The following is a 25696-nucleotide window of genomic DNA, read 5'->3' on the forward strand; positions in this document are numbered from 1 at the left end:
CTCACATTACTGGCCAAAGGCAGGTGGGAGTTTGTCCAGGTGTGGGTATAATAGTTGAGAGTAAAGGGTCTTGGTTGGGCTTAGCCCAGCTACAAGGGTGGTAAGCTCTGAATTTGAGATGTCAAGCCCTCCGGGAGGATCTTGGCCGAGCCTGGGCACAGCACTAAAGGTAGCAGCACAGTTGTCTCCAACAGGGGCAGAATCCTCCAAGTTGTATCCTAAGCTATGTGGAACCTTAACCACTTCTACTACCTATAAATGACCCTGAGCCAATGGAGATGCCAAACCATTTGTGTATAAGCTTGAGCCAGTGTGTGTAGTGTGTAACCTCTTCTGCCTTTACTCCACGTAGCTTCTGTGCACCCAGCCCTCAGTCCACACTCCCCTTGGACCCCAGAGTCACTTCTGGAAGCTTGAGCTGCTAAGGAGTCTGATTTATCTTAAGGTTTAGTGGGGGAAACCTGTTTGGTCACATAAAGTTATTGCTCAAGATCAGGAAAGGGAGAGGGCTCAGTGTGCAGACAGCCACAAGGGTGAGGGAGTTTATTTGGTGCCTTGTAGGTCAGCATGCTTTGCAGCTCCCTCGGGGAGCAGTGAGTCAGAAGGAATCTCACTGTGGCTCAGGAAGGGGTGGGGGTGAGGGACTGAAGCTCAGCCGTACCAAAGGCAAGATAAGAGTATTTGGTGCACCTGAGGCACAAGGCCTGGGTCGTCCTCTTCCCAGTTTAGGAAAATTTCTAGGATTCCAACAGAGGAGGTCCAGGGGTTGGACTCAGACCAAATGTAGGCACAGTTCCAGGACCCAGGACAGTGTGGCTCCTCTTCTGATGGCGGAGGAGAGCTAGGCACCTATTATGAGTCTGGGAGTTTTATCCACTCTATATTTATAGTTATGTTCCCCTTATAAACATGAACTTAATGAAGAGTCAGGAAAAGATACCCCATCCCTACAGACTGTACCCTCCATGTCCTGGTTCAATGCAAAACCGAGGAGGATGGCTCAATCAGCAGCCTAAGTGAGATCTCAAGACACTATGGCGCATCGGGGTAAAGTCAGCCATTCAGTGGGTGGCTCCAAACCTTCATGACAGATGTCTGCAGACATTGCTAGCCAATAATGGATACAGCTGGTAATCACTTTGTCTCCTGCTTACCCAATCCCTGGTCGATCTCCATCTAGGTCAGTGATTCTCAGCTTTCCTAATGTTGTGACCCTTTAATACAGTTTCTTATGTGACCCCCCCAACCATAACATTATTTTCATTGCTACTTTATAACTGTAATATTGCTACTGTTATGAGTCATAATGTAATTTTTTTTTTTTTAAATAAGGGTTTGCCAAAGGAATCACAACTTACAGGTTGAGAACTGCTGGTCTAGAGCTAGAGAGGCACCCACTCTGGGGATATGGACTGCAGAAAGATAGTTTGGCAATCTGGGTGCTTCATGACTCATCCCCACGAGGCCTGGAGAAGAGGGCGAGAAAACACTGGCCAGAGGACATATGCGTCTAGGGCTGGAAGTTGCAGGAAAGCCCTGGAAGGTTGTTGACCTCTCAGGAAGGGCCAATGCAAGTTCTGTAATCTCCTGACCCGCCCTGCCGCACCCAATGGGCCTCTGGAGTCGGCAAGGTGTGCAGTCTGTTCCAAGAGACGAAGGGACTGTTTGCGTGCTCCACTTCACAACAGGAGGGCGGCGGATTCCAGGGCTGGTCGTTCTTTACCCGTCGGTGCTGAAGTAACGAGGCTCTACATCTCCACTCTCTGAAAGCCATCTTACACTAACAGCCCAGAGACACCGCACCGGGAAGCGGTAACCAGCCCGGTGGGAACGCCCTGCTATCCTCCAGTCGCTAGGGGGCAGCGTTTTCGCTGCGGCGCATGCGCCTTCCTGGCTTCAGGAGGCGTCTTGCGTTCTACTGTCTTCCGCCCCAGTTGAGCTTCCGGCGCGAAGGTCACGGACAAAATGGTACCCCCGGTTCAGGTCTCTCCGCTCATCAAGGTGAATCCGCTTCACGTCCCTGCGCGGTGCTCAGAGCCCCTGTATAACCCCCTTTCCTCTCCCCTCCCCTGACCTAGCGTTGCCCACCCCCGAGCCGGCCTGCAGTGGTCTCGAAGCAATCCCGGGCCTGCAACCCTTGCACGCACACCCGTCCGTGCTCCCTCTCCCCGTACTCCTCCATCTCCTACCCCTGATCCCCGCGTCCCCCCTTCGTGTTCCTTCAGCTCTAACGTTTTGTTCTGCAGTTCGGCCGGTACTCCGCTCTGATCCTCGGCATGGCATACGGCGCCAAGCGCTATAGTGAGTTTGGGGACTGGGAAAACGGGATTCCGGGTGAGAGATGCTAGGTCCAGACGGGAGCCGGTGGGGACAGCCATCCGGAGATTCTGGAGTTTCATGAAGCAGCATTTTTAGGGAAGAAGTTAATTGCTTCCACTCCCCAGGTTACCTAAAACCCCGGGCAGAGGAGGAGAGGAGAATAGCAGCAGAGGAAAAGAAGAGACTAGATGAGTTGAAACGGATTGAGAGAGAACTGGCAGAAGGTATGTCTTTTAGCCCCTCCCAACACTCCCAGTTATGTAGCTGCTGCTGAGTGGTCCGGGGGCTGCCCCTCATCCCATGACGCTTTGTCCAGTGCTGCCCGCCGTGGAGCCCAGTGGAGTGGGGGAGGCATACTACCCCTTCTCTTGGGTGGCATCTGTAAATTGCCTTGAGAGAGGCTACTGCTGAGCAGGCTCTCTGACCCCTCTGTTGACTTCCTGTAGATTCCAGTCAGATGGAGAAGGCAGTTGGGGTTGCAAGGGATGGTTTTAGTGATGACGTTAGGTTCTCTTGGAATTAGATTCTGGATTGTTTAAAAACTGAAGCCCCCTTAAGGTGGCCCGAGTCTGTATATAATGTGTGACATGGTCTCCTCTCACTTTTCAGCTCAAAATGACAGCATTCTCAAGTGAGGCGTCCGTGAGCCTGCTTTTCTCTAGTCGTTGAGGATGAATAAAGCTTCTTTGTCTGATGCTCTGGTTTCCTCTCTTTACTGCCTTGGTTGTTTGCTGCTAGGCACCAGCTCTGTGGTCATGTCCTGGATTTTCCTCTGGTAGGGGCATGGGTAGGGCTGGGGTGGTGATCTTTACCTGACACACATGCAAAGGGAAGCTCAGAAGCATGTCAGAAGTACTGAAGGGTGCAGTAGTAAGGCCACTCCAGGGGTGCCAGGGTAATAGAGAGGCCTAGCCTCCTGGATACAGCTTGCTCTGCTCTGCTCTGGGCTCTTTTGCTTATGTGAGCAGCTCGGACCCTGCACAGGACAGGTAGGTGTTAATGCCTTCATAATAGCATGGGTCTTGTGCCTCCAACTCAGAATTCTCTGGGTCTTAGAAAGTGACTTAAAGTTGAACTATTCCTAGATGCCTGGATGACCGGGCTCCTGTGTCCAACTGGGGTGCTAGTTCTTGTCACCTTGACACAAACTAGACACCTGGGAAGAGGGAGCCTCAATTGAGGAATTATCTATCAGATTGGCTTGTGGGCATGTCTGTGGGGCATTTTCTTAGTTGATGGCTAATTTGTGGAAGTGCCCAGCCCACTGGCCAGGGATGGTCCTCTAAGAAAGCAAAATGAGTGAGCCAATCAGCAGTGTTCTCCCATGATTCCTGGCTCTGCTCCTGCTTGATTAGAGTTGCTTCCTGACTTTTCTCTGTGGTAGACTAATGGAGACATGTAAACCAAATAGAGCAAAGCCTCTAGGTCGCTCTTAGTTATGGTTATCACAACAATCAAGAGAAACCTGGGCGCGTTACTGATTCCTCAGTTTTGTGTTTTGAATACGTTTTCTAGGTTTGGAGCCTGTTTTGTTTTTAAAAGTGAGGTGATCTAAAAATGTAATGAGAACCAGCATGTGTATACTTCAGAGCTGTCTGTTTGGTTTTAGAGCTGCTTCCCCCCCTTCTAATCTCCCCAAATGGTCTCCCACTATCTGGGGCTCTGAGGGTTAAATTTGCCACTCCCATCCCCCATAGTGCCAAAGGCAGACTGCTGGATGTATTCTCTTCCCAGGAATGGCCCCATCCAATTAGTCTTGCAAATTTTTTGGGATGCTCATGAGTTTGCTCTTTGCCAGATAGTGCCCATTTCAGAGGTTAGTCTTGTGAGGTCCCATTGGACCTCTGCTTTACCTCCCAGGCCCCCTGTATGGCTGCAGCAGTCAGAGCTGCTGGCTGCTCCCTTCTTTAGGTTCCACCCAGGCATTCAGTTCAGGGAATTCCCACTTGGGCCACTTCCATTTGATCTCAGCTCTGCTCACATCCTTGGCCCTGCAGAGTTTCTCAACGGGCCAAATACAATGTGGCCTCCAATGCGGTCAGCATGTGTTAATACTGGGAAGTTATTTTCTCTACGTTGTTCTGACTTCTGAGCACACATTTCTGCTGAAGCAGATAGGACTGAATACATACATTCGGTAGTAGAGCTCTGATTCCAGACACGTTTCACAGATCCTTTATAAAGATCTCTGTGGGAACTTTATCAAACCAGATCAATGTTATGGGCTACACCATTTAACTTATTCATAGTTGGTTTTAGTTTGTAAAAACACCTTTAACATTTCAAAACATCCAAAGTTATATTCGATCATTTTTGTCCCTGTTCCTAATGTCTTATACCAAACTGCTATAGGCAGAGTCCGTATCCGGTGGGTGAGTGGCAGGAGGGACCCAAAGCCATGAGTCAGGGCTTATAGGATACAGCAGGTCGAGGACTTGGGTGCTGGACCACCATTGCAAATTTCTGTGCCCACTGCAAAAGAAGATAGAGTGTGAGGCTCTGTCTTCTATACCCAGTGCCCTCTATCCTTGTAGGTTTCCCTGCAGGGGCTGAACAAGGTCTGTAGCCAACCCAAGCCGATTATGCTGAGCCTTGCTTAGCACTTGAGCCTCTTCAGTCACTATGCCCTGATGACTTTCAGTCCTGACCTTCCATGACCCAGAAGCTGCCTTATTCAATGTGCTCTTAAAATGGCCCTGGAGAACCCAGGTTCCAGGGTAAATGAACCCTGGAAAAGATAAGATAGTGTCACTGGGCTTCTGATCCACGGTGCATTGGCTTGTTCAGCTGACTCACACGATACAGGGTAAGCACTGTGCCTCCTTAACTTTTGCTTAGCTCACTGTTTTCACCTCTTTGTTGTTTGATTCAGGTTTTCTCTCATGTTTCTGAGGGTAGCTGGGGAAGAGGGTACGTGATTACAGGCGTATGCTACCACATCTGGCAAGGAACGATTTAGTGGGACAAAAGGGCTGATAGGAGTTCAGTGAGCTTCCTCCCCCTGTATAGGAATGGATATACTAGTAGTCTTGTCTCCAGACCCTGTCTCAGCTGTCGGGCTGTCTGAATTAGCTGCCTTGCTGCTTTGCTATTTCCCTGCATCTTACAGCATTGACTCATCCCAGTCCTCAGAGGGGCCCAGACCTTTTTTGGCTGCTACTCTGTCTTCTTCCTTCTTCTTTTCTTCCTCCAGGGCCTTGACTTTGGCCTCATACTCATCAGCTAGTGCTTTCCACTCCTTTCTGTTATTTTGCAGTCGGTCAAACATGGGCAGGATCTCTTCATGAAACCGAGAAAATTCCTAGAGGGAACTGAGAAGTCACCATGCTGTTTCACTGATCCTGGAGGGCTCAACTGGTAGCTCTTCAAGGCCTCAGGCTTCCCTACCACCAAACTCATCAGACTGAGAATGCTCTAGAATCATAGAGCTATATATCTTGGTTACAGGATTCCGGTATCTGTGGCCTATTTATCCTAAACGTCATAAGGACGGTGAAATGAGGCTTCACACTCCCTGGCACCGTGCATATAAGATGACCATTCTTAGTACCGGTCACCGGGCTGCAGAGACTGATCTCCAGGTCATATGATCTATGGCTCCACACCACACCACAGGCCTAGCATGGGCTTGGTTTCCCAATCCTTAGCTTATTGACTCGCCCCAGGTAATGTCATCTACAGTTAACCAGCATAGGAGAGAACCACTGAGGTGTCCCCTTTCCAGAAGCTCCCTTAGGAGGAGAACAGGATAGTAACTTGTGAGATGGAGCTGTTGGGTGTATTTATGAGATAGTACTAGCAGGATGACTATCCCAAGAATAGAGCAGAGAATGTCACCTGCAGGACTGGAAGCTCCAACAAGCCTTACAGCTGCTTTCGGGTGATGTCAGTGAGCAGAGGAACAGTGGCGCCCACAGTGGCCACCTCGTCCTGCCTCCCCCGTGCTTCTGATTGACGTCACTTGAAATCACACAGCATCTACTTTACAATGTGGGGTCCGTCACCACTGAGTACAGCGTAGTGTGGAGCTTGGGTGTCTTGTACATCACATGGGGACACTGTAGTCAGGCCTGTCTGAGTCTCGTCAATTTTTTCTACTCTGATCAAATGGCAGAACTCAAACACTTAGCAGTTCATTGGTGGGAGCATGGCTGCTGTCATGTTCTTCAGGTTGTATTGGGGTATACCATTGGAGACAAGACTCAGGCTTGCCTTCACACTTTCAGATACCTAGTAGATACGTTGCAGCCATTTTCCTGAAGATGGTGTGCCCATTGTGGGTAAAGGGGCACTCTGAGGTGGGGATGTTTAAGGTGAGACCTCGGGGTGAGTAAGGACATTCTAGGGAATATACTTGGTGCTTCTGAGGGACAGCCATAGTTTTGGGACAAACCATTGCTTGGGCAGGTTGAGATGGATATTGTGGTTTCCCTCATCTATCAGATAAGGGTGGAGACCACACAAATGTCACTGTTAGGTCCCTGCTGGATTCAGCTCATTCCCTACCCATTCTTAGCCAGTCTACCCCAGCCAACATGGAATACCTCTGCTGCGCACCTTGTACACGAAAGTACATACGAAGTCGATGAAGCCAACTTGCAGCTTGGGGAGCTCAGCTGCTTTGTTCCGGTCCATCATGGGCTTGTGAAGAAAAAAAAACAGGCAGATGATGTGGGTGCTGTCTCTCCCTATGAGACTTTGTTTGCTGGCAAAAACCTCTTTCTTGCTGAGTTTATACCTTGCCTAAAGCCTACTCCAAACAGTTTTCCTCACTAGCTAGAGCTGGTTTGGAAGATAAGTGGTCAGAACAACCTTATATAATTAACAGTTGCTATGAATGTAGACACCATCTCTGGTGTTAGCAGAGGGTCCTAACCCTAACTGTAACTGCCTCGTCTTATCTTGCCATGGACGACTACCACTACTCCCTGTCTTTCCCTAGGTTTGCCCTTGTTTGAGTTGACCTCCCTGGACTGTCCTGCCTAGTGGATGTCCTCTGAAGCTGCCCAGACAATGGGTGCTCTTGATTGTGAGCTACAACCCCGATCTTCCAATTTTTTTTGTGTGATTTTCATTCTTCTACAAGATGCAGAATTACCCATAGTTGTGCCACAGGGCCCCACAAATCAAGGCTAAGACTCTGGGATCTTAAATAACAGGGATCTGGAGCACTACCAGACATTCTAATTCATATGTCAAGATGGAAGATTCTGGAAGCAACACTCACAATGGGCTGTTGATCCAAGACAGTCCTCTCCAAGTCCCCTTGTTCCCAGAACTCAGCAGCCACCAGAAGAGCAACCTGAGCACACATAAAAGTTATAGTGGGGCTCTATATTCAGGAACAGCAGGCCCTCCCTTTAAGGCTCTACAGGCAGTGTTCATGTGGTGCCTCTCACTGCTGTACCCAGGCATCACTTCAAACACCAACACCATTTCCCTGTAGCTCCCTAGGTACAGACCCAGGATGGCCTGTGAAGGGCTACTCTGGGTCCAGATGGTCATCAGTCCTGACCTTGCTCTGGACTTCCCAGGGCTTGGTGATAGCAGACAGGTCACATGCAGTCATCATCATGGCCCTGTGGACAGACAGAGCAGACTATCTCTCTTTCTGTTTTCTCAGCAGCTCTGTGGGACAGTCCTAGGGAAGGTGCTTGTCCCAAGTCACCATCTTGCAGGTAAAGAAGGGGAGCTGAGGTTGAAGCAAGTGGAGGTCAAGGGCGCTAAGGAAGATTCTGGATTCTGTGCTGAGGCCTATGAACCTCAGGACAGATTGGGACAGTGCCTTTGTTCAATCTAGAAAGAACTACACTTGTGATCTCCTGTCCCTGGGGTTAGGGAGGTCTGCAGGACCGACTGCCCAAGAGTAGACCTGCTACTTACATGACTATCTCCTTCCGTGTAGTCTCGAGGGATAAGTACTCAACCCAACTCTTCTTGTCTTCATAGTTCTTAGATTCATCCACAATCTTCTGGAACATTGTTCTCTTCCTGATACCGAGAAGGAGGGGAAGAGTAGGTGACCGACTGGTCGTGTTTATATACCGAGGGCTCTACCCACACCTCCAGCCTCTGATGCACTCCTACTTGAAGTAGAGGGCCAGGTCCGTGGCAATGATGGCAATGTCCATGAGGTGGATCACGTGTTCATGCTGCCGGCGGTTCAGGTTCTGGAAGATGTTCAGGCTCTGTGGGGACCATCAGCTGGTGTTGGGTTGTGGCAGATGTTGGCTGTGGTACCCTTGTTTTTGACTCTCAGGGCCTACTGTGTCTGATCTCCTCACTCTAACCTGGCCTTCACTTATGTCTCGATCAGTCTTAGGCTACTCCTCCAAGCAAAGATAGCCATCCCTGTCTCTCTTCCCTTGCTGTCTACTCCTCTGCCTGGGAGAGTCCTGGGTCAGATACCTTTGCCCGTTTCCGTGATCCGTTGTACCCCCTAGTGGCCATTCCTAGCTACTGCCTTCATGAATGCAATTCTGCTCCATGTGGGAATTTCTCTAGCCGTGAGCCTGTCCCTCGGTACCTCACACTGATAAATCCATGCTGCCCAGGGCCTCCTGCTTGTCTACTTAAGCCCAGAGGAGAACCCAGAACCAAATCAGGAACAAACCTCCTCTGCCAACAGAAACTTCCCGAATTCTAGGTGGTGCCTTTCCAGAATTGAGGAGCCATGTAACTTGGCTAGAGGATTCTGGGATCTGTTGTATATTTTATTTAAAAAGAACACACAACACAAACAATGTTAGAAGGGAGCAGGATGAGGTCTGACCCATCCGGCACTGTGCCTTCAAGGTAGTCCATCTCAGCACTGATTGCCACACTACAAAGACTCGCCCCGAGGTCACGTGATTTATGGTTTCCCATGCCCACCAAGAGCCTGCCCTCCCCACAGCCTACTTCATCTGGTACAGGTTGTTGGTGCCACGGTGGTCGATGTCGTGGCACAGGCCAGCTGTAACCATGGCGAAGGCCTCTAGGTCTGTGTAATAACTCTTCAGTTTGCCCGTCTGTGAGGATAGATTCAGTCCTGAGTCCTGCCACTGGCCCAGCTCTCTGGCTCCAGAAGTTAGGGGTTGAAGGGAATGCGGGGCGGCCCAAACCTACCCCTTCGCCCACCCAGGCTCCTTCCACCCATGGCTGGGACTGGATCCACCCAATCCTTGGGCCAGACGCTGTGGTCCTTGCCCCAGCCCGCTCAGTTATCATGCCCCTCCCATTTACACACACACCATGAGTAGCGTAAACATTGTCTGGGCTACATTGAAGCCATGGCGCCAGTTATGGTAGGTGATTCTTCGATAGGCTTTGCTGACAGAGAACAGGAAGCGCACCAGGACCTGGGGAGCAGAGGACATGTGGGCTCTAGGATCCACACGAGTCTACACAACACCACGTGAGAGTCCACGCAGCCTCTCCTGTGCTTGCAGTAGTCTCTTATACATATTTCCCTACTTCCATCTTGTTGGCCCCAGAGCCCTTGTTTCTTGCTCCTGCTGGCCACCTTCCTGTTTGGGAAGGACGCTCACACTTCAGACACTGGAAATCTGATGCCTCCCTTTCCCCCACAGTTCAGACTCATAATGGAAAGAGGACCCCTGTCCTGTGAGATCTTTTGAGAAAACCAAAATCAACCAACCAAGCAAACCCATCAGTTTAAGGCCTGAATGTTTGAGTGGGTCACACGCATGGCCTGCAAGCAGGAAAGTGGGACACCTCAACATCTCCTTCAACAAGAGGATGCAGGCTTTATTTCTTCCATTATGATATTTAGGGTCAAGTAATTATTTGGAAATATTTCTTATTCTAATTTTTTCTGTTTCCCTTAGCATTTAGTAAAATTTCTTTCAGAAACACCAGCCTGTTGCTCCTGTTTTCTGAGGAGCATGAGAGATTATTCTTCATGTGGGCTGTGGGAACAGAGGTATGAAGGTGGATGCAGGATGGAGGGAGAAACCCACGGAGAGAGCAGAGTACTGGGGCTCTGAGCTCTTCTCTTCCTCCAAGTGGTGGTCCCTGAGGGGCTCTCCTGTGGGCAAACCTAGAAGGTGCTATATGTTTTCTATTCTGGCAAGCAGTTGCTGCAATTCCTAAAGATCCTATGACAAACTCCATATTTCTCTGTGATGTCCTAATAAAAATGTTGTTTGGAACACCTAGCTAACAAAATTTCTATCCATCCATCCATCCATCCATTCATCCATCCATCCATCCATCCATCTATCCTTCCATCCATCCATCCATCCATCTATCCTTCCATCCATCCATCCATCCATCCATCCATCCATCCATCCATCTATCCTTCCTTCCATCCATCCATCCATCCATCCATTCATCCGTCCATCCATCTAACCTTCCTTCCATCCATCCATCCATCTATCCATCCATCCATCTATCCATCCATCCATCCATCTATCCTTCCATCCATCCATCCATCCATCCATCCATCCATCCATCCTTCCATACACCCATCCATCCATCTATCCATCCATCCATCTATCCTTCCATCCATCCATCCATCTATCCTTCCATTCATCCATCCATCCATCCATCCATCCATCCATCCATCCATCCATCCAATTATTTGTATTTCACTGTGATAGCTGTCCCACCAACACTCTCTGTAGGACTCGTGGACACACATTACCATACACACTTCACCTCTTAGGGGACCTTTATCCCTTAGCCTCCACTTTCTCTTGTTCTGGAACCTCCAACCATATCTCCTCACCTCCTGGGGAATCTGGAACTTTCGGACTACACCCAGCTCATAGTACATCTGGATGCCACATTTGACTAGCTCCAGCTCGGTACACTCCAGATCAGAGAAGTGGAACTCATAGATGTCAAACTTGGTAGGCCCTGGAAGTTCTTCCTTCTGTAAGAGAGATTGTGAGCTGAGAGAAGCAGGTCTACCACACACTAGGTTCTTAACCTTTCTTTTCTCTGAACCCTTGTCTGGGCACACACCCTGGTATCTCTGGTGATGTCTGCCTTCCAGTAACTCAGCGTTATAGCTAGGTCACTCACTACTCGTCTTATCCTCCTGTTTCCTTGCACCAGATAACCTGACAGTGAGAAGCTTGCCTGGCTTGGTGGCAGAGATGTTGGAAAAACAAACATAAAGATATATACATGAAGAGTTACAGAGCCACACTCATGGATTCAGACCTACCCATATGGACACATGAGCACATATGTGTACATTTACAACACACAGAGCCACTGGTGTTTAGGACTTGTTGGTATTAATAAACTCCAAAGCTTATGCAGTAAGGCAAACAGCTCTGGTGATTCTGATAAGTCACACCGGTGACAGAAAAAAAAGGTAGGCGTCCCATGACTCTCAAGTTGATGTACAGGTGTTCCCTGGGAGACACACAGGCATGTGCTTCTATGCACCTACTTCTGTGCACACACACACAAACCTAGATATATCTAAACTAGAGACTGCAGCACCTACTCCTGAAGGGAAGCAGCACAGATGGACGCGGCCTAAATTGTGCATGCAGAAACTAAAACACAGACACTTCTAGGAAACACAGAGGAGACAGGAAAGCAGACAGAGACACTCAGCAGAAATGCTCTAGGAGCCAGTATTGTCGTCTCTGCTGGGGAGTGTTGACATGCCTACACAGGTAGCACTAACACTGTAAGAGGATGCTGTGTAAGCCAAGGCTCTCTCCTGACACTCGTGAAAGCACCATGTTCCACTGGGAGTAGATTCTCACCAAGATTTTCCCCAGCTCATCCTCTTCGCAGTCAGCAGGCTCTTTTCCCAGGCGATCCCTTGTTGGCTAACACAGAGTAACAGGTGAGTTGTGGGACTGACTAATAGTGTCACTTCACCCTATATAACAGAGAAACAGCTCTACCTACACCCCATAGGGTAGCCGGCAATATCACTCTCACCCCAGGCATAACAGAGTGACAATGACATAGTGACCTCACCATTCCCCCACAAGGGACAGGATGATAGAGTCACCTTAACCTATGACTATGACTGACAGAATGGCAGTACCCATGCCCACCCATGAGTGTGTCAGTGGTGGTATCACTTTTACTCATGTGACAGTGGCAACATTATCCTTACCCTGTGAGTGTAACAGAATGATTGTGTGCCACCACAGAACACAGGGCAATCACTGAAGGACAGCAGTTTCCCTTGTGCTCAGACATCCTCAATTCCAGACATAAGTGGTAAGTTCCTGGGGACCCTGACGTTCATTCCTTTCCCTGTGTTGTCCTTAGTGACACATATGGATTGTAGGTGAAATAAGGAGATAAAATAAACACTACAGTGTATAGTGTTCGGGCTAGACCTAGCCATTGGGCACCAGACATATGTCCTTATCACTGAACTCTCTGCCTCCCCCAGTGAGAGGGGCCCCATAACATGCCAGGAATAGTACCAAGATTTCCTGGATTTCATCCTTGTCACATTTCACATGGTACAGAACCATGTCCTGGGCGATGTCCTTACGATTCTCCAGCTTGTTCATCTTGTCATAGGTGTCTGTGTTCAGCACTGACCATCCCAGGAACTGTGTCAGAGACTGAAGATAGACAGCAGTTGTCACCCCATTAGCCCTGCACCCTGGCGAGCCAGTTTCCCAGACTACTACACTACAATGGCTGCCTCTCAATGGGGGGGGGTGCTCCCAAGATGGAACTTTGGGAACAATCCTTGTCCCCCTCTCCCTGAGGATCCAAAAGTATGTGAAGAGGGATAATCCTTGCTGATGTCCCACGACGTGACAGATGGACCCCTCTGCCCATGTATGATGCTAGATATTTACCTCCATAAGGACTTCGTCTTGATCATCGAAGGGCTTTCCATCTTTCCTGTTGTAGAAAGTTGCCACCCCCACAATCTCCTCCTTCTTGTTGACAATGGGCATGGAGAGAACATTCTTGATCACCCACCCTGAATCATCCAGGGGCCCTTCCTGCAGGGAGCAGAGAAAGAACAAGGCTGTTCACGGTGTGCTCTGGTAAGGACTTGGTGACTAGGGACAGGGTTAGACATCTTTTTTTTTCTGTCCTCAGCCCATGCTAATAGGTTAAATGCCAATTCTTCACTTTCACTTGTCTGTGAACTTATATGTTCATGGGCTTTGTGTCATAATTTTGTGGGCTGGAGGAGGCTATTTTTGCAGCACAGCAGACTTCCTGGGCATGTGAGGGCTCCAGTTCCCAAGAATAACTCATTAGAAGAATTGAAAAGCCTTGCTCAAAGCACTTACTAACTGCTCAACAAATGTATACACACTTCTGTATTATGCTGGACTTTGAACACTCTGTAGCTGGTTCATTCTGTCTTCCAATATGAAATATTGACGGTATTTTTGGCCAGTTCCTCCAAGAGGCTATTAGTGACGTGTTCCCATTAACATAACCTCCCTTAGGAAAGTGCTATGTAGCCATAGGCATGTTTGTCCAAACCCCAGGTAAGGACAGGTAGAAAGACAGAGAAACTCTAAACCTTCATAGTTCTAGCACAGCAGAGTTCAACTATATCAAGTTCAATCAAGTGATATCAAATAAAGTTCTGAGTACTACAAAAATTTATTGAGCCCAAAGATTAGCTGAACACAGTGAAGACCAACTGAACCCAGATGAACCCAGTGAAGATCAACTAAGACCAGCCAAGGTCACCTGAGAGCAGACAGGAGCCACCTAGCCCAGATAAGCTCAGTTGAGATCAGATAAGATCAACTGAGACTAGACAAGATCTGCCTGAGTCCATCCAAGATCAATTAAATCTAACCAAGCCCACATAAAGTCAGCTTAACTGTAGACCTGGAAGTACAAATACATTTCTTGTATGGTTTCCCAGTCACGAAGACTGAAATTGTTTCTTCTATTTTTCTTTTGCTTTTTGAGACAGAATCTCACTCTTCAGCCCATGTTGGCCTTGGGCTAATTGCAGCAATCTTTCTGCCTCTCCTGCGTGATAGATTACAGGTGTAAGCAAAGTTGTTTTATGTGTGTATGCTACATATATTGGTGTGCCTATATGTGTGCATGTTGAATGTTTTCCTCTATTGCTCGACACTTTATTTTCTGAGATAGGGTTTCTAACAGATACTGGAGCTCACTGATTGGTTATATGCCCAGGAATCATCTTGTCTTGTCTGCTTCTCATCCCCCACAACCTAGCACTTGGATTACAGGTACACGTGCTTGGGTTTTATTTATGTGGGTGCTGAATCCATATGCTTTTATACAAAACACTTTACCTGCTGAGCTATCTCCCTAGCCTCCCCACATAGCGGTTTTTTTTTTTTTTTTAAAGTGGAAAAACCCAATTCAATCCATCAGTTCTGAAACAAAATATCCTCTTTTTCTAGTAAAATTCAGTTTCATTAAATGAGTAGGCAGATTACCTGAAAGTTGAACATTTCATCAGCTGAAGTATTCATGATGTTACAGATCTGGAAAGGAAGAGAAGTAGTTTTACTCTGAGCAACTAAACACACGAGCCCAAGCACTAACCTACTTAGCTGTGCCTATAACACAGGAGCTTCTAACTGGGCTGAGTGAGCAGCAGCTGGTGGGAAGGGCTAATAGGAGGCAGCAGGCCAGCCTGCACTGCAGCACTTTCAAGAACAGGCCAAAGCCTGGAGAAGGACACTCACAAAGCCACTTTCTGCCACATAGGTTGGAAGGCCACTGACCAGGGCCCAGTGATCAGCTGGGGGTGTGCTGTGGGAAAACAACAGAGGTTAAAGGAATGGATGCTTAGATTGTTAGATGAAACAACATGTGAGTTCACTTTATGCCCCTCTGAACTCAGGTGGGATGGGGCTAGGAAGCTGATGAGGACCAGAGGAGGTTCCTCCCATTCTGCCATGTTGGAACTCTTTTGAAGGGTCTTCTTCCCTACTGGAGACTCCTGACTTCAGTTGGCCCCTGGAGACTGAGGGCTGGCTACCTGTTCTTCATTCATGATACCTGAATCCTACTGCCTGCCTGGAACCTGTTTGAGATGTTGAGATGTTCATGAAGTCATTGGTCACTTAAGGTCCCTCTAGGGTAGAGCTCTCTGCTAGACTTTTCTTTGAGGTGTGATGACAGCATCACCTTCTGGAGGTTTCACCTGCCAAGACTGGGTTGGTTGAGCTTCTGCTGAGGTGGTTACCAGTACAGCTCACCTGACTCCTGAGATATGTTTCAGATATCTAAGTGCCTTAGGCTGGTCACTTCTCTATTCATCTGCCCATGTCCCTTCTCACTGTTCTGGGAAGGCCCTGCTGGCTCTATAGAAAAGTCTCAGATGGGCTGGAGCAATAGCTCAGTGGTTAAGAGCACTGACTGCACTTCCAGAGGTCCTGAGTTCAATTCCTAGCAACCACATTGTGGCTCACAATCATCTGTAATGGGATCTGGTGCCCTCTTCTGCTGTGTCTGAAGACAGCTACAATGCACTCATATCAATAAAATAAATCATTTTTGAAAAAAAGCCCCAGAGATGGCTACTCCAGAGATTGTGTTTGTGAATGTCCTATTCTGGGGTGAGCCACCTGTCAAACCCCAGCACTTACGGAATGACTTTGATGTCTTCTTTGCCATGGAGGATGTAATCAATGACTTTGTAAAAGACAATTTCCTGAGAAACAAAACACATCAATGTAGGGACTCCTGGTCAGCTTCTTGATGGAGTCTTTAGCACTCACCCCAACATATGCATGCACAAAGATACATATCCACAGATGACATATGTACAGCACCCGGTAATTACATGTATAGTGTACAGTCTATGTGTGTTCTCTCTCTCTCTCTCTCTCTCTCTCTCTCTCTCTCTCTCTCTCTCTCTCTCTCTCTCTCTGGCACTCATACTCATTGCAAACCCAGGTTTTTAGATCTGCCTTTCCTGTATCCCATTTAACTTCATACCGACTGGGCCCATACTCCACACATACACTAAAATTTATGTGCAAGTATGACACAGTATTTATAGGAGCCCTGTCAAGCTGAAGCAAATCTAGAGAAGCCACCATCACTGTGGCAGTGCAACCTGATGAGAGTAGATAAGTGCTGGGGGTGACACCATTTCCCCATCCTCTTTATGGAGTTAAATACAGGCTGGCCAGATGGTTGGGGTAGTTGCCACCTATCAGCCTGACTTACCCGGCCATCGGGTGTTCGTGGGCCTGAGTATGGCTGGGCTTCCCCCATCAGCACAGGCCACACATCAAAGAATTCCTGGAAAGAGAAGAAGAAAGAAGGGAACACTCAGCTTATGAGCTGGGTCACACTGGGGAGCAGGTGCCTTAGAGTTCAAGACCTCACCTTCTCCTTGGTCATGTCCAGGAGGCCCACTGAGTACCGGTCGCAGTTTAGGTAGGCCCGGACAGTGTAGAAGGCCTTGTGGAACTGTCTTTCAATATCTGTCAGCTCTTCAAATACCTTATTGGCTGACCAGAGAAGCACCTGGAGGGGTGAAATGCATGTTGGCCTGTGTCCCTACCTGTCTGGCCTCAGAAGCTCTGGGGTCCACTCAGTTTTGGTACCATAAACACTTTAATTCTTACAGGGTGCCCACTGGCCCTGTACCCAGGAGAACACTGACTGATGGTGTGTTACTCAAGGGTTGCTATGAACACCCTTACCTGTGTCTTGATCCAGAGAGACCCTGGAAACTCAATGAATAGCGAGTTCTCCAGGCTTGCTTAGGCCATGACCGTGACTCTTACTACCTAGTACTGGCCTCATGCTCAGTGAATGAGCCAATGGGTGGAAACTGAAGTCACTGGGAGCTTAAAAGGCAAAGATCCAAGTAACCATTCTTCCCCACTCTGCAGTTAGCCCAGGGAGCACCGTGGCTTGCACTGTCACCAGCAGATTCTTTTGTGTCTCAGCAGGGAGAGTTTGAAAGTGACTGTTTTGTTAATACCTACACAGGTCCTTGGCCAGGCCAGGTTCAGGAGTCTCCTTTCACAAACCTAGGCTATGATTCTCAAGCACATGTTCACACAATGTATACCACCAGTCCTCAGTCTCACATTGGGCCAGGTCCCTTCTCCATGGGCTTTCCTTGGTGGCTTCTTCCTGTTACTTCCTCTTGGACCTGATGAACTCATATTTTTATAGTCCTCCTAATAGGAAGTAATTTTTCCCAGTCTCCATCTTCCTGGGGTGACTCAGCGTTCATTGCTGCAGAAGCACCCCTATCGATCTTTGCACCTTGGCCTATGGCTCCCATGTGTTCACATGCTCACGCTCGATACATTCCACACTACTTGCAATTTTCCAGGAGACATGAATCTTGACAGTCTCAGGACTGCATTTTCACCTTCACACCAGCAACCCAGCCCTGGACATCTTAAACCACCAGTGTTCATCCCTGAGATCCGGTTCTGGCTATCCCAGGGTCACCTCTTCCTCTAACACTCAGGCCCTGCCTCATTCATGGGTGATTTCTGGTCACCATTTATATACCTCATGCTTCCCCATGACAAAGCCAAGTCTACAACCTGGAAGTGTAGCCACTCTGCTTTGAGAGTCTTGGGACTATCACAAAGAAAGGAACATGGACTCCTACTCTTAGGATGTCGGATAGGAAGAGCAGTAACATTTGCTATGTCTCAGGACACCTGGATGATTGTATGTGTGTGAATCTCTCTCTCCATCTCTCTTTCTCCCTCCCTCTCTCTCTGTCCCCGTGTGTGTGTGTGTGTGTGTGTGTGTGTGTGTGTGCATGTGTGTGTGTGTCTCTTAATGTTTATGTGTGTGGATGTCTCTCTTGATGACTCTCTCTGTCTCTCTGTTCCTCTATGTCTCTGTCTTCCTCTGTCTCTCTCTCTATATGTGTGTGTGAAGAGAAAGAACAAGGTAAGCCTGTATGCATGTGTGGCTGTGTGGGTGTAAGTCCATGAGTGTTGAGTGTGAGCACTGAGTGTGCATCAAATGAGCAGGTCTTTGAGTCACTCATGCCTCTGTCCCATAGATATTCGCTGAGCTTCCTTCCTTCCTTCCTTCCTTCCTTCCTTCCTCCCTTCCTTCCTTCCTTCCTTCCTTTCGATTTATTTATTTTATTTATATGAGGACACTGTAGCTGTCTTCAGACACACCAGAAGAGCACATTGGATCCCATCACAGATGGTTTTGAGCTACTGTGTGGTTGCTGGGAATTGAACTCAGGACCTCTGGGATAGCAGTCATTGCTCTTAGCTGCCGAGCCACCTCTCCAGCCCCCGAGCTTTATTTCTTATGTAGCCAGTCCCAACCCCTCACTAGTGTTCAGTGTGTTTACCACAGCTGCTAGATGTCCTGCTACAGTGCAGGTAGATTCAGCCACATATTTGAAGCTGGCGTCATATGAGTGTTGATAGTTCAAACTATTTTCTCAGAGACACATCAGAGTGAGATCACAGCACGGTACTCAGTTGGTGGCCTCCCTTTCTCCCATCCCCTGTAGAGGCCTCCTACCACCTTTCCTCTGTGGTCTGGTTCTTTCAGCAATTAGGCTCTTCTGTGAATGGCATCATTCCTTACCCAGTTAGGGAAAGATCTGAGATCCTGAGGAAACGAAGGCCCAGAGAGGACAAAGCCTGTCCAAGCTGGTCCGACTGAGATCCTTGCAAGCCTTCTGTTCTTCATTCCTTGTTTTCATTGTTAAAAATCTTTCCAATGATCTCTGGCAAACACAGTAATCATTGATGACCAAGTATCTGCCATTGCATGGGTCAGAACAGGACCCCAGGGTTGCTCTGTTGTAGCCAACATTCACGGCATGCATGGCAGCCCTCCTGGCCTCTGATCACGATGCTCTGGGGCTTCATGTCAGCAGCCTCTGAATGTAGTTACTCTGGCTTCACAAAGCATGCTTTGGGGGCAGGAGCAGCTTTTGTGTTGGGGTACAGCATCCCTCTCAGAGGCTCTTTCTGTGGGGACAGCACTCAGGCTTTGTATCCCCATCCTTGACTGGTGAGCATTTACCACTGAGGCCTCTGCTCCACTCCATGCCTGAGGGGCCCTTGGCCTTAGCCTTGCCAGCCTTTACTTCCTTTCTACCCAGACACTTCTTTTGGGTAGTCTCTCTCAGGCTCATCCCAACACAGATACCAAAGAGAACAAGCAAGAGAGGCATGTTCCAGGTCAGTACCAGAGCCTTGGTGGAGAGGCATTGAACAAAACCATAAGAATACTTGGACTTTCAAGGACATTAGAAAACCAGACCCATATGAAAGTTTTGACTAAGTTATCAGAAACTTCTTCATATGTTTGCTAGGTCCAAGTATTAATTCTATAATCCCCCTTTTAGTTAGTTCTTATGCAAGAGTTGAGATTAGGTTTGTTTTCTTTCTGAAGTATGTAGATAACACTACCCTATTGTGTGCTCTTGGTACTTTTGTGGAGAAAAATAATTGGTTTGGCTCCATTTCTGGACCTATTTCCTATTGATTGAGCTATCTGTTTTTATAACAGTACTGGGCTGTTCTGATTACTATAGCTTTGTAATATATTTTGAAATTTATAGTTGGTATGAGTCACATGACTGAGCAGCAAGGGATCTAGGAGTGGTGTTTCTGGGCCTTAGTAGCTACATCTTCATGATATCGATTCTCTCGAATGACCCTGAACAGAAGAACAATCTGTGACTCTAGCCAAACTTACCCACAGGAAGCCTGTGTTCAAGAATGTTTTCTCATAGGACTGAACTCTGGATCTCCTAAGAATGAAAATGGCCTACAGTCTTATATATTTAAGTATATAAGGCAGTAGAACATATTTATTTTCTTCAGTTGGTAGAAATCTTTGGGAAAGATTAGGATGTATGGGCTAGGAGAAGATGTGTCACTGGGGGAGGAGCTTTAAAGACTTGTGTGATTTCATGTCCTCATCCTCTCTCTCTCTCTCTCTCTCTCTCTCTCTCTCTCTCTCTCTCTCTCTCTCTCTCTCTCCTTCTCTCTTTCGCTTGCTCGCTCTCTTGCTCTCTCTCTGTCTTTTAATTATGAATCAAGGTATAAGCTCTCAGCTGTTCTTACTGCCATGCCTGTGTTTTCTAGCATCAATATTGAGACTTTTACTTCATGGTGAACTAAAAACTCATTACCAAATATCTAGGAATTCTGAGAGTCTGGTGTTAAAAACACTGTTGTCATTAAAATTAAATTGTGTAAGTGTATACGTTGAAACATTATACTAAGAACCAAGATAAAGCCAAGTATGGTGGCTCGTGCCTATAATCCTGACCCTTGGGCAATGGAAGCAGGAGAATGAAGGCCAGCGCTTACACAGTGAGACTGAGAGCAATGTGAGCTGCACAAGACAGTTTCAAGAGGGGGAAAAAGTTAATAAGAACTCAGACTCCCCACCTTTCTCATCCATCCTTATTTTCTGTTCTGGCCTCTGCTTTTGAGTAACTCCTGATGAATAATGTGGAAACCACAACTCTTGTCTTCTCATTCTGGGTAAGGGACAGCATGGAGGACATTCCAGGCTGGCTCCTCATTACTGCTCACTGAAAATGTGAGACCCTGAGAAGGCCCTGTCTTTACCCCTTCTCTGTGTCCATAAGTCCCCCCTCATGTCTTTAGGATGAAGCAGTGCACCTTTGCCATGCAAACAGCAGGTAGAGGTTATAGGGTCTTTGGTGTCCTGAGCAGAAAGAATTTCTCTGTTGTATCTGACTGGGGGCCAAGTGGCAGGTCAGTGTGGGAACATCAGCATGTGGGATCCCATAGCCTTCTTACCTAGCATGCATAAGGCTCTGGGCTCTACTTCCAGCACTCCCAAAATCAATGAAACGAAGAGGTACGAGGCAGAATTCTGCAAATATTAGAGTCTGAGTCTCAGGGCAGCTTTTCCTCTCATCCTAAAGTCTGATTTTTTGGAGATTCAAGGCTCTGGTAATCTACAGAAGGGAGTATTACAAAACAGGGTGATCCCAGGAAAGCTCCCTGATATATGGTAGACTTGACTTTGAATGTTAGGCTAGAGTTCTGGTAGCTTCCTTCATTCCTTGGAGAAAAGGAATGGAGGAGCAGACACTGCTAAGGCCTCTCAGATAGTAGCCGAGAGGAAGACGGCTGGGATGACCTTCCACAAAGGACTCAGATGATCAGTTTATAGGACTGCCCTTGTCTCAGGCTGGGTGGCTCCTCCTAGCTTGAATGGAGGACATTGCCCTTCAGGTATTTCTGTGCTCAGACAACAAATTCGTAGGCTATGTCTGCCATGTTACTCAGTATGTTTTGCCAGTATGGCAAAGTCAAAACCAAACACTCCACCCCAAACAAACAAACAAACAGAAACCCAAAAAAACACACCCAAACCTAGATAACAACAACAATAAAAAAATGATAGCCAAAGAAATGCTATGGGTGAATGCTATGGTTCTCTCAAATCCCCAAGTTGAGCCGAACAGTACCAGGAGGACTTCATGATATTCAAGCAGAAGTAGATTTCTTTTCTTTGTTTGCTAGCTTCAGGTAATTTATTATAGCAGCAGAAAGTGAAATAATATTTGCCTTGTAGCTGACCAGCCAGAAGCTCAGGAAACAGACTAGAGTTTGGCATTTGCATCAGAAGTGGACAGTCTTTGGACTGAGCCCTACACTTGTGGGATCTAACTATCTCCAAGTAGATAGGATTAGAGTTCAACTAAAGCAGAGGGCACTATGCTGATGTCTGATGGAGAAGTAATTGCTTGTTTGAAGTGTGGCTGAAATTTTCACAGATCCATTGTGTTTTTTGAGAGAGACTGAGTTTGATTTTCTTCTGTGTCTCAGAATGGGGAATGCTGCCTAAAATTCTCTCTGAGGCCAGCACTAACCAGATAGCAAAGTCAGATGAAAACATCACAAGGCTAGAACTGGAGACATGACTGAGGGGTTGAAAGTATGTTCTACTACTGCAGAAGAAGTTCAGTTCCCATTACCTATGTCAGGTAGCTCCAGATCCAGGAGATCTTAACATTTCTGGACTCTTCAGGCAACCATATTTGTGAACACATTACACCACACATAAAATAAAATAAAGATACTTTTAAAAAGACATCACAAGAAAGAAAAACTATATATCTGTATAGCTCACTTTTTAATTTTTTATTTTTGAGACAGGGTCTCTCTACATAACCCTCATTGCCCTAGACCTAACTATGTAGAGCAGACTAGCCTTGAAATCATGAAAACCCACTTGCTTCTCCCGCCCAGGTGCTGTGATTAAGGCATGCACCACCATGCCTGGCTCTAGATACAAAAATTCTTAACTGATCATTGGCAAAACTACCATGCCTGGTAAGATGAACCCATAATTCTAAGAGTTTGGAGGTAAGAGCTACGTCGTGAGTTGAACTATATAACAAGTCATTGTCTAAGGGGGAAAAGGAATATTAGCAAAACCAGTCTGTAATGTAAGAATAATGTCATTGTTAGTAAACGTTGACCCCATTGTTATTACATTGCTTACCGAATAATGACACACTATGACCAATACTATAGAAGACTGGCTCAGCATTTCCAATTTGGTTAATATAAACTAGAAATGGTGGCATGCATTTTTGGTCTCAGCTAGTCAAAAGACTAATGTGAGGGAACCACTGAAGCCCAGCAGTTGAAGACCTAGCTGTACAATGCAGGAAGACCACCACTCAGTATAAATACACCACAAACCAAACCCCCAAATTAACTAATATAATCTTAAAATGAACAAACTAAAGAAAAATTAACATAATTTTATCAATTGATGCAGAACTATTTCATAACATTCAATCTTAATTCAAGATGGAGCACCTTAGCAACAAGAAATATAGTAAATTTCCTCAACTAGATTTGAAAAAAAAAAAAATCCTATGGTCACTTGATCTTTGACAAAGAAGCTAAAACCATCCAGTGTGTGGGGGGATAAAGAGCATGTTCAACAAATGGTGCTGGTTCAACAGTTTGCACGTAGAAGAATGCAAATTGATCCATTCTTATCAGCTTATACAAAGCCTCAAGTTCAAGTGGATCAAGGACCTCCAACTAAAACCACTGAAAATAATAGGAAAGAAAGTGAGAAGGAACCTGAAAAGAACACCAATGGCTTATGTATGCTCTAAGATCGACAAATGGATCCTCATAAAATTGAAAAGCTTCTGTAAGGCGAAGAGCACTGTCAATAGAACAAAACAGCAACCCACAGATTGGGAAAAGATCTTCACCAACCCTATGACAGAGGGCTGTGAAATCATTCTTAATGAAAAGAAACAGGGTGTCTTTCTCTCTAATATTTGGAATGAGAAGGAATGTTCACTTGGAATCCTTCAAAATTATTATTGAAAATAAATTCTATTCTTATATAATACATTGCAACTCAAAGTCTTAACTTGTCCAATAAGACCAGAAGAATGGAGTGTGTGTGTGTGTGTGTGTGTGTAAGGAGGAAATAATAAAGCTATCTTTGTTTGTAAGTGATATGATTATCTATATGAAAATATCAGAGAATCAATAAGAAAACCCAGAAACTAGTAAGTAATTTTTAGCAAGGCTACAGACTGTAAGATTAACATTGTAATTGCTTTCCTTCATACCAGTGACAGTTGGAAGATGAAACTATCAGAACACAGTACTACTTACATTATATTCCAAAATGAAGCACTTAGGTATAAATCTAGTAAAATATGTATAAAATTTATATGCAGAAACTTTAATATTTTGCATATGTGCGAAGGTGCATATGCATATGTGTGGAAGTCAGCTGATCAATGAGTCCCTAGGGCATTCACCTGTCTCCACTTTCCCAGAGCTGGGATTATAAATGTAAGTTACCACACTTGGCTTTTCACTTAGGTCCCGTAGAACAAACTCAAGTTCTCATGCTTGTGAACTGTTTCCCTAGTTCCTGGAAACTTCAAAAGTTTGATTAAAGAGATAAAACATCAAAATTATATGGAGATGTTTAAGTGTTTGTGGATTTTTTTTTTCGGAGACAGTCTCATGTAGCCAAGGCTAGCCTTGGATTTGTTATATAGTCAAGGATCATCTTGAACTCCTGTCTCCAGCTCCCAAGTACTAGGATTGCAAACATGTACTGCAATGTTGGGTTTTATGTGGTTCTGGGAACAGAATACGGTTTTCAGAAATGGTAGGAAAGCACTCTTACCAAATGAGTTACATCCTTGCCCTAGAAGACTCACTATTTCTAAGATAATATTTTTCCAGCTTGGTATATGGATTTAGAAAAATCCAAGTTATACCAGCAAACCGTTCTATGAATCTCGAAATTTTGACTATAAAGTTTGTGGAAATACAGAATACCCAGAATAGTCAACACAATTCTGAAAAAGGAAAACAATATTGATAGACTGACATTATCATCCTCAAGATTTTTCTCCAGAATTACAGTGGCTGATCAGGAAAAATCCCTGGAAAATTAAAAAAATAGATCTCCACAAATGTATTCAACTAAACCTCAACAACAAGGAAAGACAGTTCATGAGGAAAAAAAAAGTCTTTTCACAAATGACGAAAATCTTGACATCCACATGCCAAAGTGAATCTAGACCCATAGATTTTATAATGTTTATCAGACTAATAATAAGCCCAAAATCAGAAACTTTAAAGAAATTTTAATCCAGCAACATGGCTGCCCTGGCAAGGGATCATATCCAAAGATATACAGATTCACCCTGGATTACAGTATAATCTGGCTGAAATTCAGACATGCCCTTAGTATACACATCTGTCGCGCGCCCACGCTTCCTGCCGATAGGAACAGGCGTGCAACAAACAGATTCTTCTGCGGATAACCTTTATTGTACAGCACTTTGAGCAGGGGACTTCTTGAGCAGGAAACTTCTCTCTGAGCCGGGGACTCCCTACTGGGGTCTGCTGTATAGGCGACCTCTCATGTGCAGTCTCCCACGTGCGATCTCTCTGCCCAGTCTCTCTCCACGTGGGATCTCTCTGCCATCTCTCCACGTGGGGTCTCCCGCAATCTCTCCACTATCTCCCTCTCCACGTGGGGGAGAAATGCACTGCTATATATGCCTAGGAGACTCATGTCGCTACCTGATTGGTGCGCTCTCCAGTAACTCGATAGTATGCCCCGAGAGCGGGCTATGAAGTATGTGGTGCATGCACATTAAGTCTCTTGGCTGGGCAACAGCTCTGTTTGCTGAGTTCTCGGCGGGAAGCCGGTGCCATGTTTGGGTGTGGCACAAATGGCTCCCTACACATATCCTTAACAATGAAGGTAATTTAGTTTGTAGAAGGAAGCAGTCAAGTTTGAAAGTAATGTCTAATAGAAGGATAGATAAAGTGATGAATCAGAGAAAGATTTGACAGAATGAGTCGGAGATAGGATATGTCCAACTCACATGAGAACAGCAGAGGAAGAGAGAGGCTACTTAAGAGCAGCAAGAGAGAAAGAAGATGGAGTGGTATGG

The 25696-nt window shown here is 46.4% G+C and overlaps 2 protein-coding genes across 2 annotated transcripts in view; one reads left to right on the forward strand and one right to left on the reverse strand.

Moving 5' to 3' along the window:
* Window positions 1-1909: 1909 nt before the first annotated feature.
* ATP5ME (ATP synthase membrane subunit e) lies at window positions 1910-3013 on the forward strand. Its single transcript, XM_080925201.1, has 4 exons — window positions 1910-2001; window positions 2247-2301; window positions 2445-2543; window positions 2929-3013. The coding sequence occupies exons 1-4, from the start codon at window positions 1966-1968 to the stop codon at window positions 2952-2954; spliced, it is 216 nt and encodes a 71-aa protein (XP_080781327.1). The 5' UTR covers window positions 1910-1965; the 3' UTR covers window positions 2955-3013.
* A 1716-nt stretch (window positions 3014-4729) lies between these two features.
* The window catches only part of PDE6B (phosphodiesterase 6B), a gene marked incomplete at both ends in the record, with an annotated part of 42409 nt that continues 21442 nt past the window's right edge, over window positions 4730-25696 (reverse strand). The window contains 19 exons of the mRNA XM_080925152.1: window positions 4730-4791; window positions 5464-5620; window positions 6877-6960; window positions 7547-7621; window positions 7835-7898; window positions 8203-8310; window positions 8407-8507; window positions 8933-9020; window positions 9220-9329; window positions 9552-9659; window positions 11051-11197; window positions 12051-12116; window positions 12732-12875; window positions 13119-13268; window positions 14709-14756; window positions 14961-15027; window positions 15867-15931; window positions 16453-16527; window positions 16615-16755. Of these exons, the coding sequence (XP_080781278.1) occupies window positions 4730-4791; window positions 5464-5620; window positions 6877-6960; window positions 7547-7621; window positions 7835-7898; window positions 8203-8310; window positions 8407-8507; window positions 8933-9020; window positions 9220-9329; window positions 9552-9659; window positions 11051-11197; window positions 12051-12116; window positions 12732-12875; window positions 13119-13268; window positions 14709-14756; window positions 14961-15027; window positions 15867-15931; window positions 16453-16527; window positions 16615-16755 (1860 nt within the window). The remainder of the gene's footprint in view (window positions 4792-5463; window positions 5621-6876; window positions 6961-7546; window positions 7622-7834; window positions 7899-8202; window positions 8311-8406; window positions 8508-8932; window positions 9021-9219; window positions 9330-9551; window positions 9660-11050; window positions 11198-12050; window positions 12117-12731; window positions 12876-13118; window positions 13269-14708; window positions 14757-14960; window positions 15028-15866; window positions 15932-16452; window positions 16528-16614; window positions 16756-25696) is intronic.

This window comes from Micromys minutus, assembly GCF_963924665.1.
Source record: "Micromys minutus genome assembly, chromosome: 11".
Lineage (NCBI taxonomy): Eukaryota > Metazoa > Chordata > Mammalia > Rodentia > Muridae > Micromys > Micromys minutus.

What these genes read in the sequence shown, in the direction of transcription:
- ATP5ME (XM_080925201.1), top strand. Translation starts at nt 1,966, where the DNA reads ATGGTACCCCCGGTTCAGGTCTCTCCGCTCATCAAG. An exon ending in ATACGGCGCCAAGCGCTATA is followed by an intron (nt 2,302 to 2,444) that starts GTGAGTTTGGGG and finishes TCCACTCCCCAG; the next exon opens with GTTACCTAAAACCCCGGGCA. An exon ending in TGAGAGAGAACTGGCAGAAG is followed by an intron (nt 2,544 to 2,928) that starts GTATGTCTTTTA and finishes CTCACTTTTCAG; the next exon opens with CTCAAAATGACAGCATTCTC.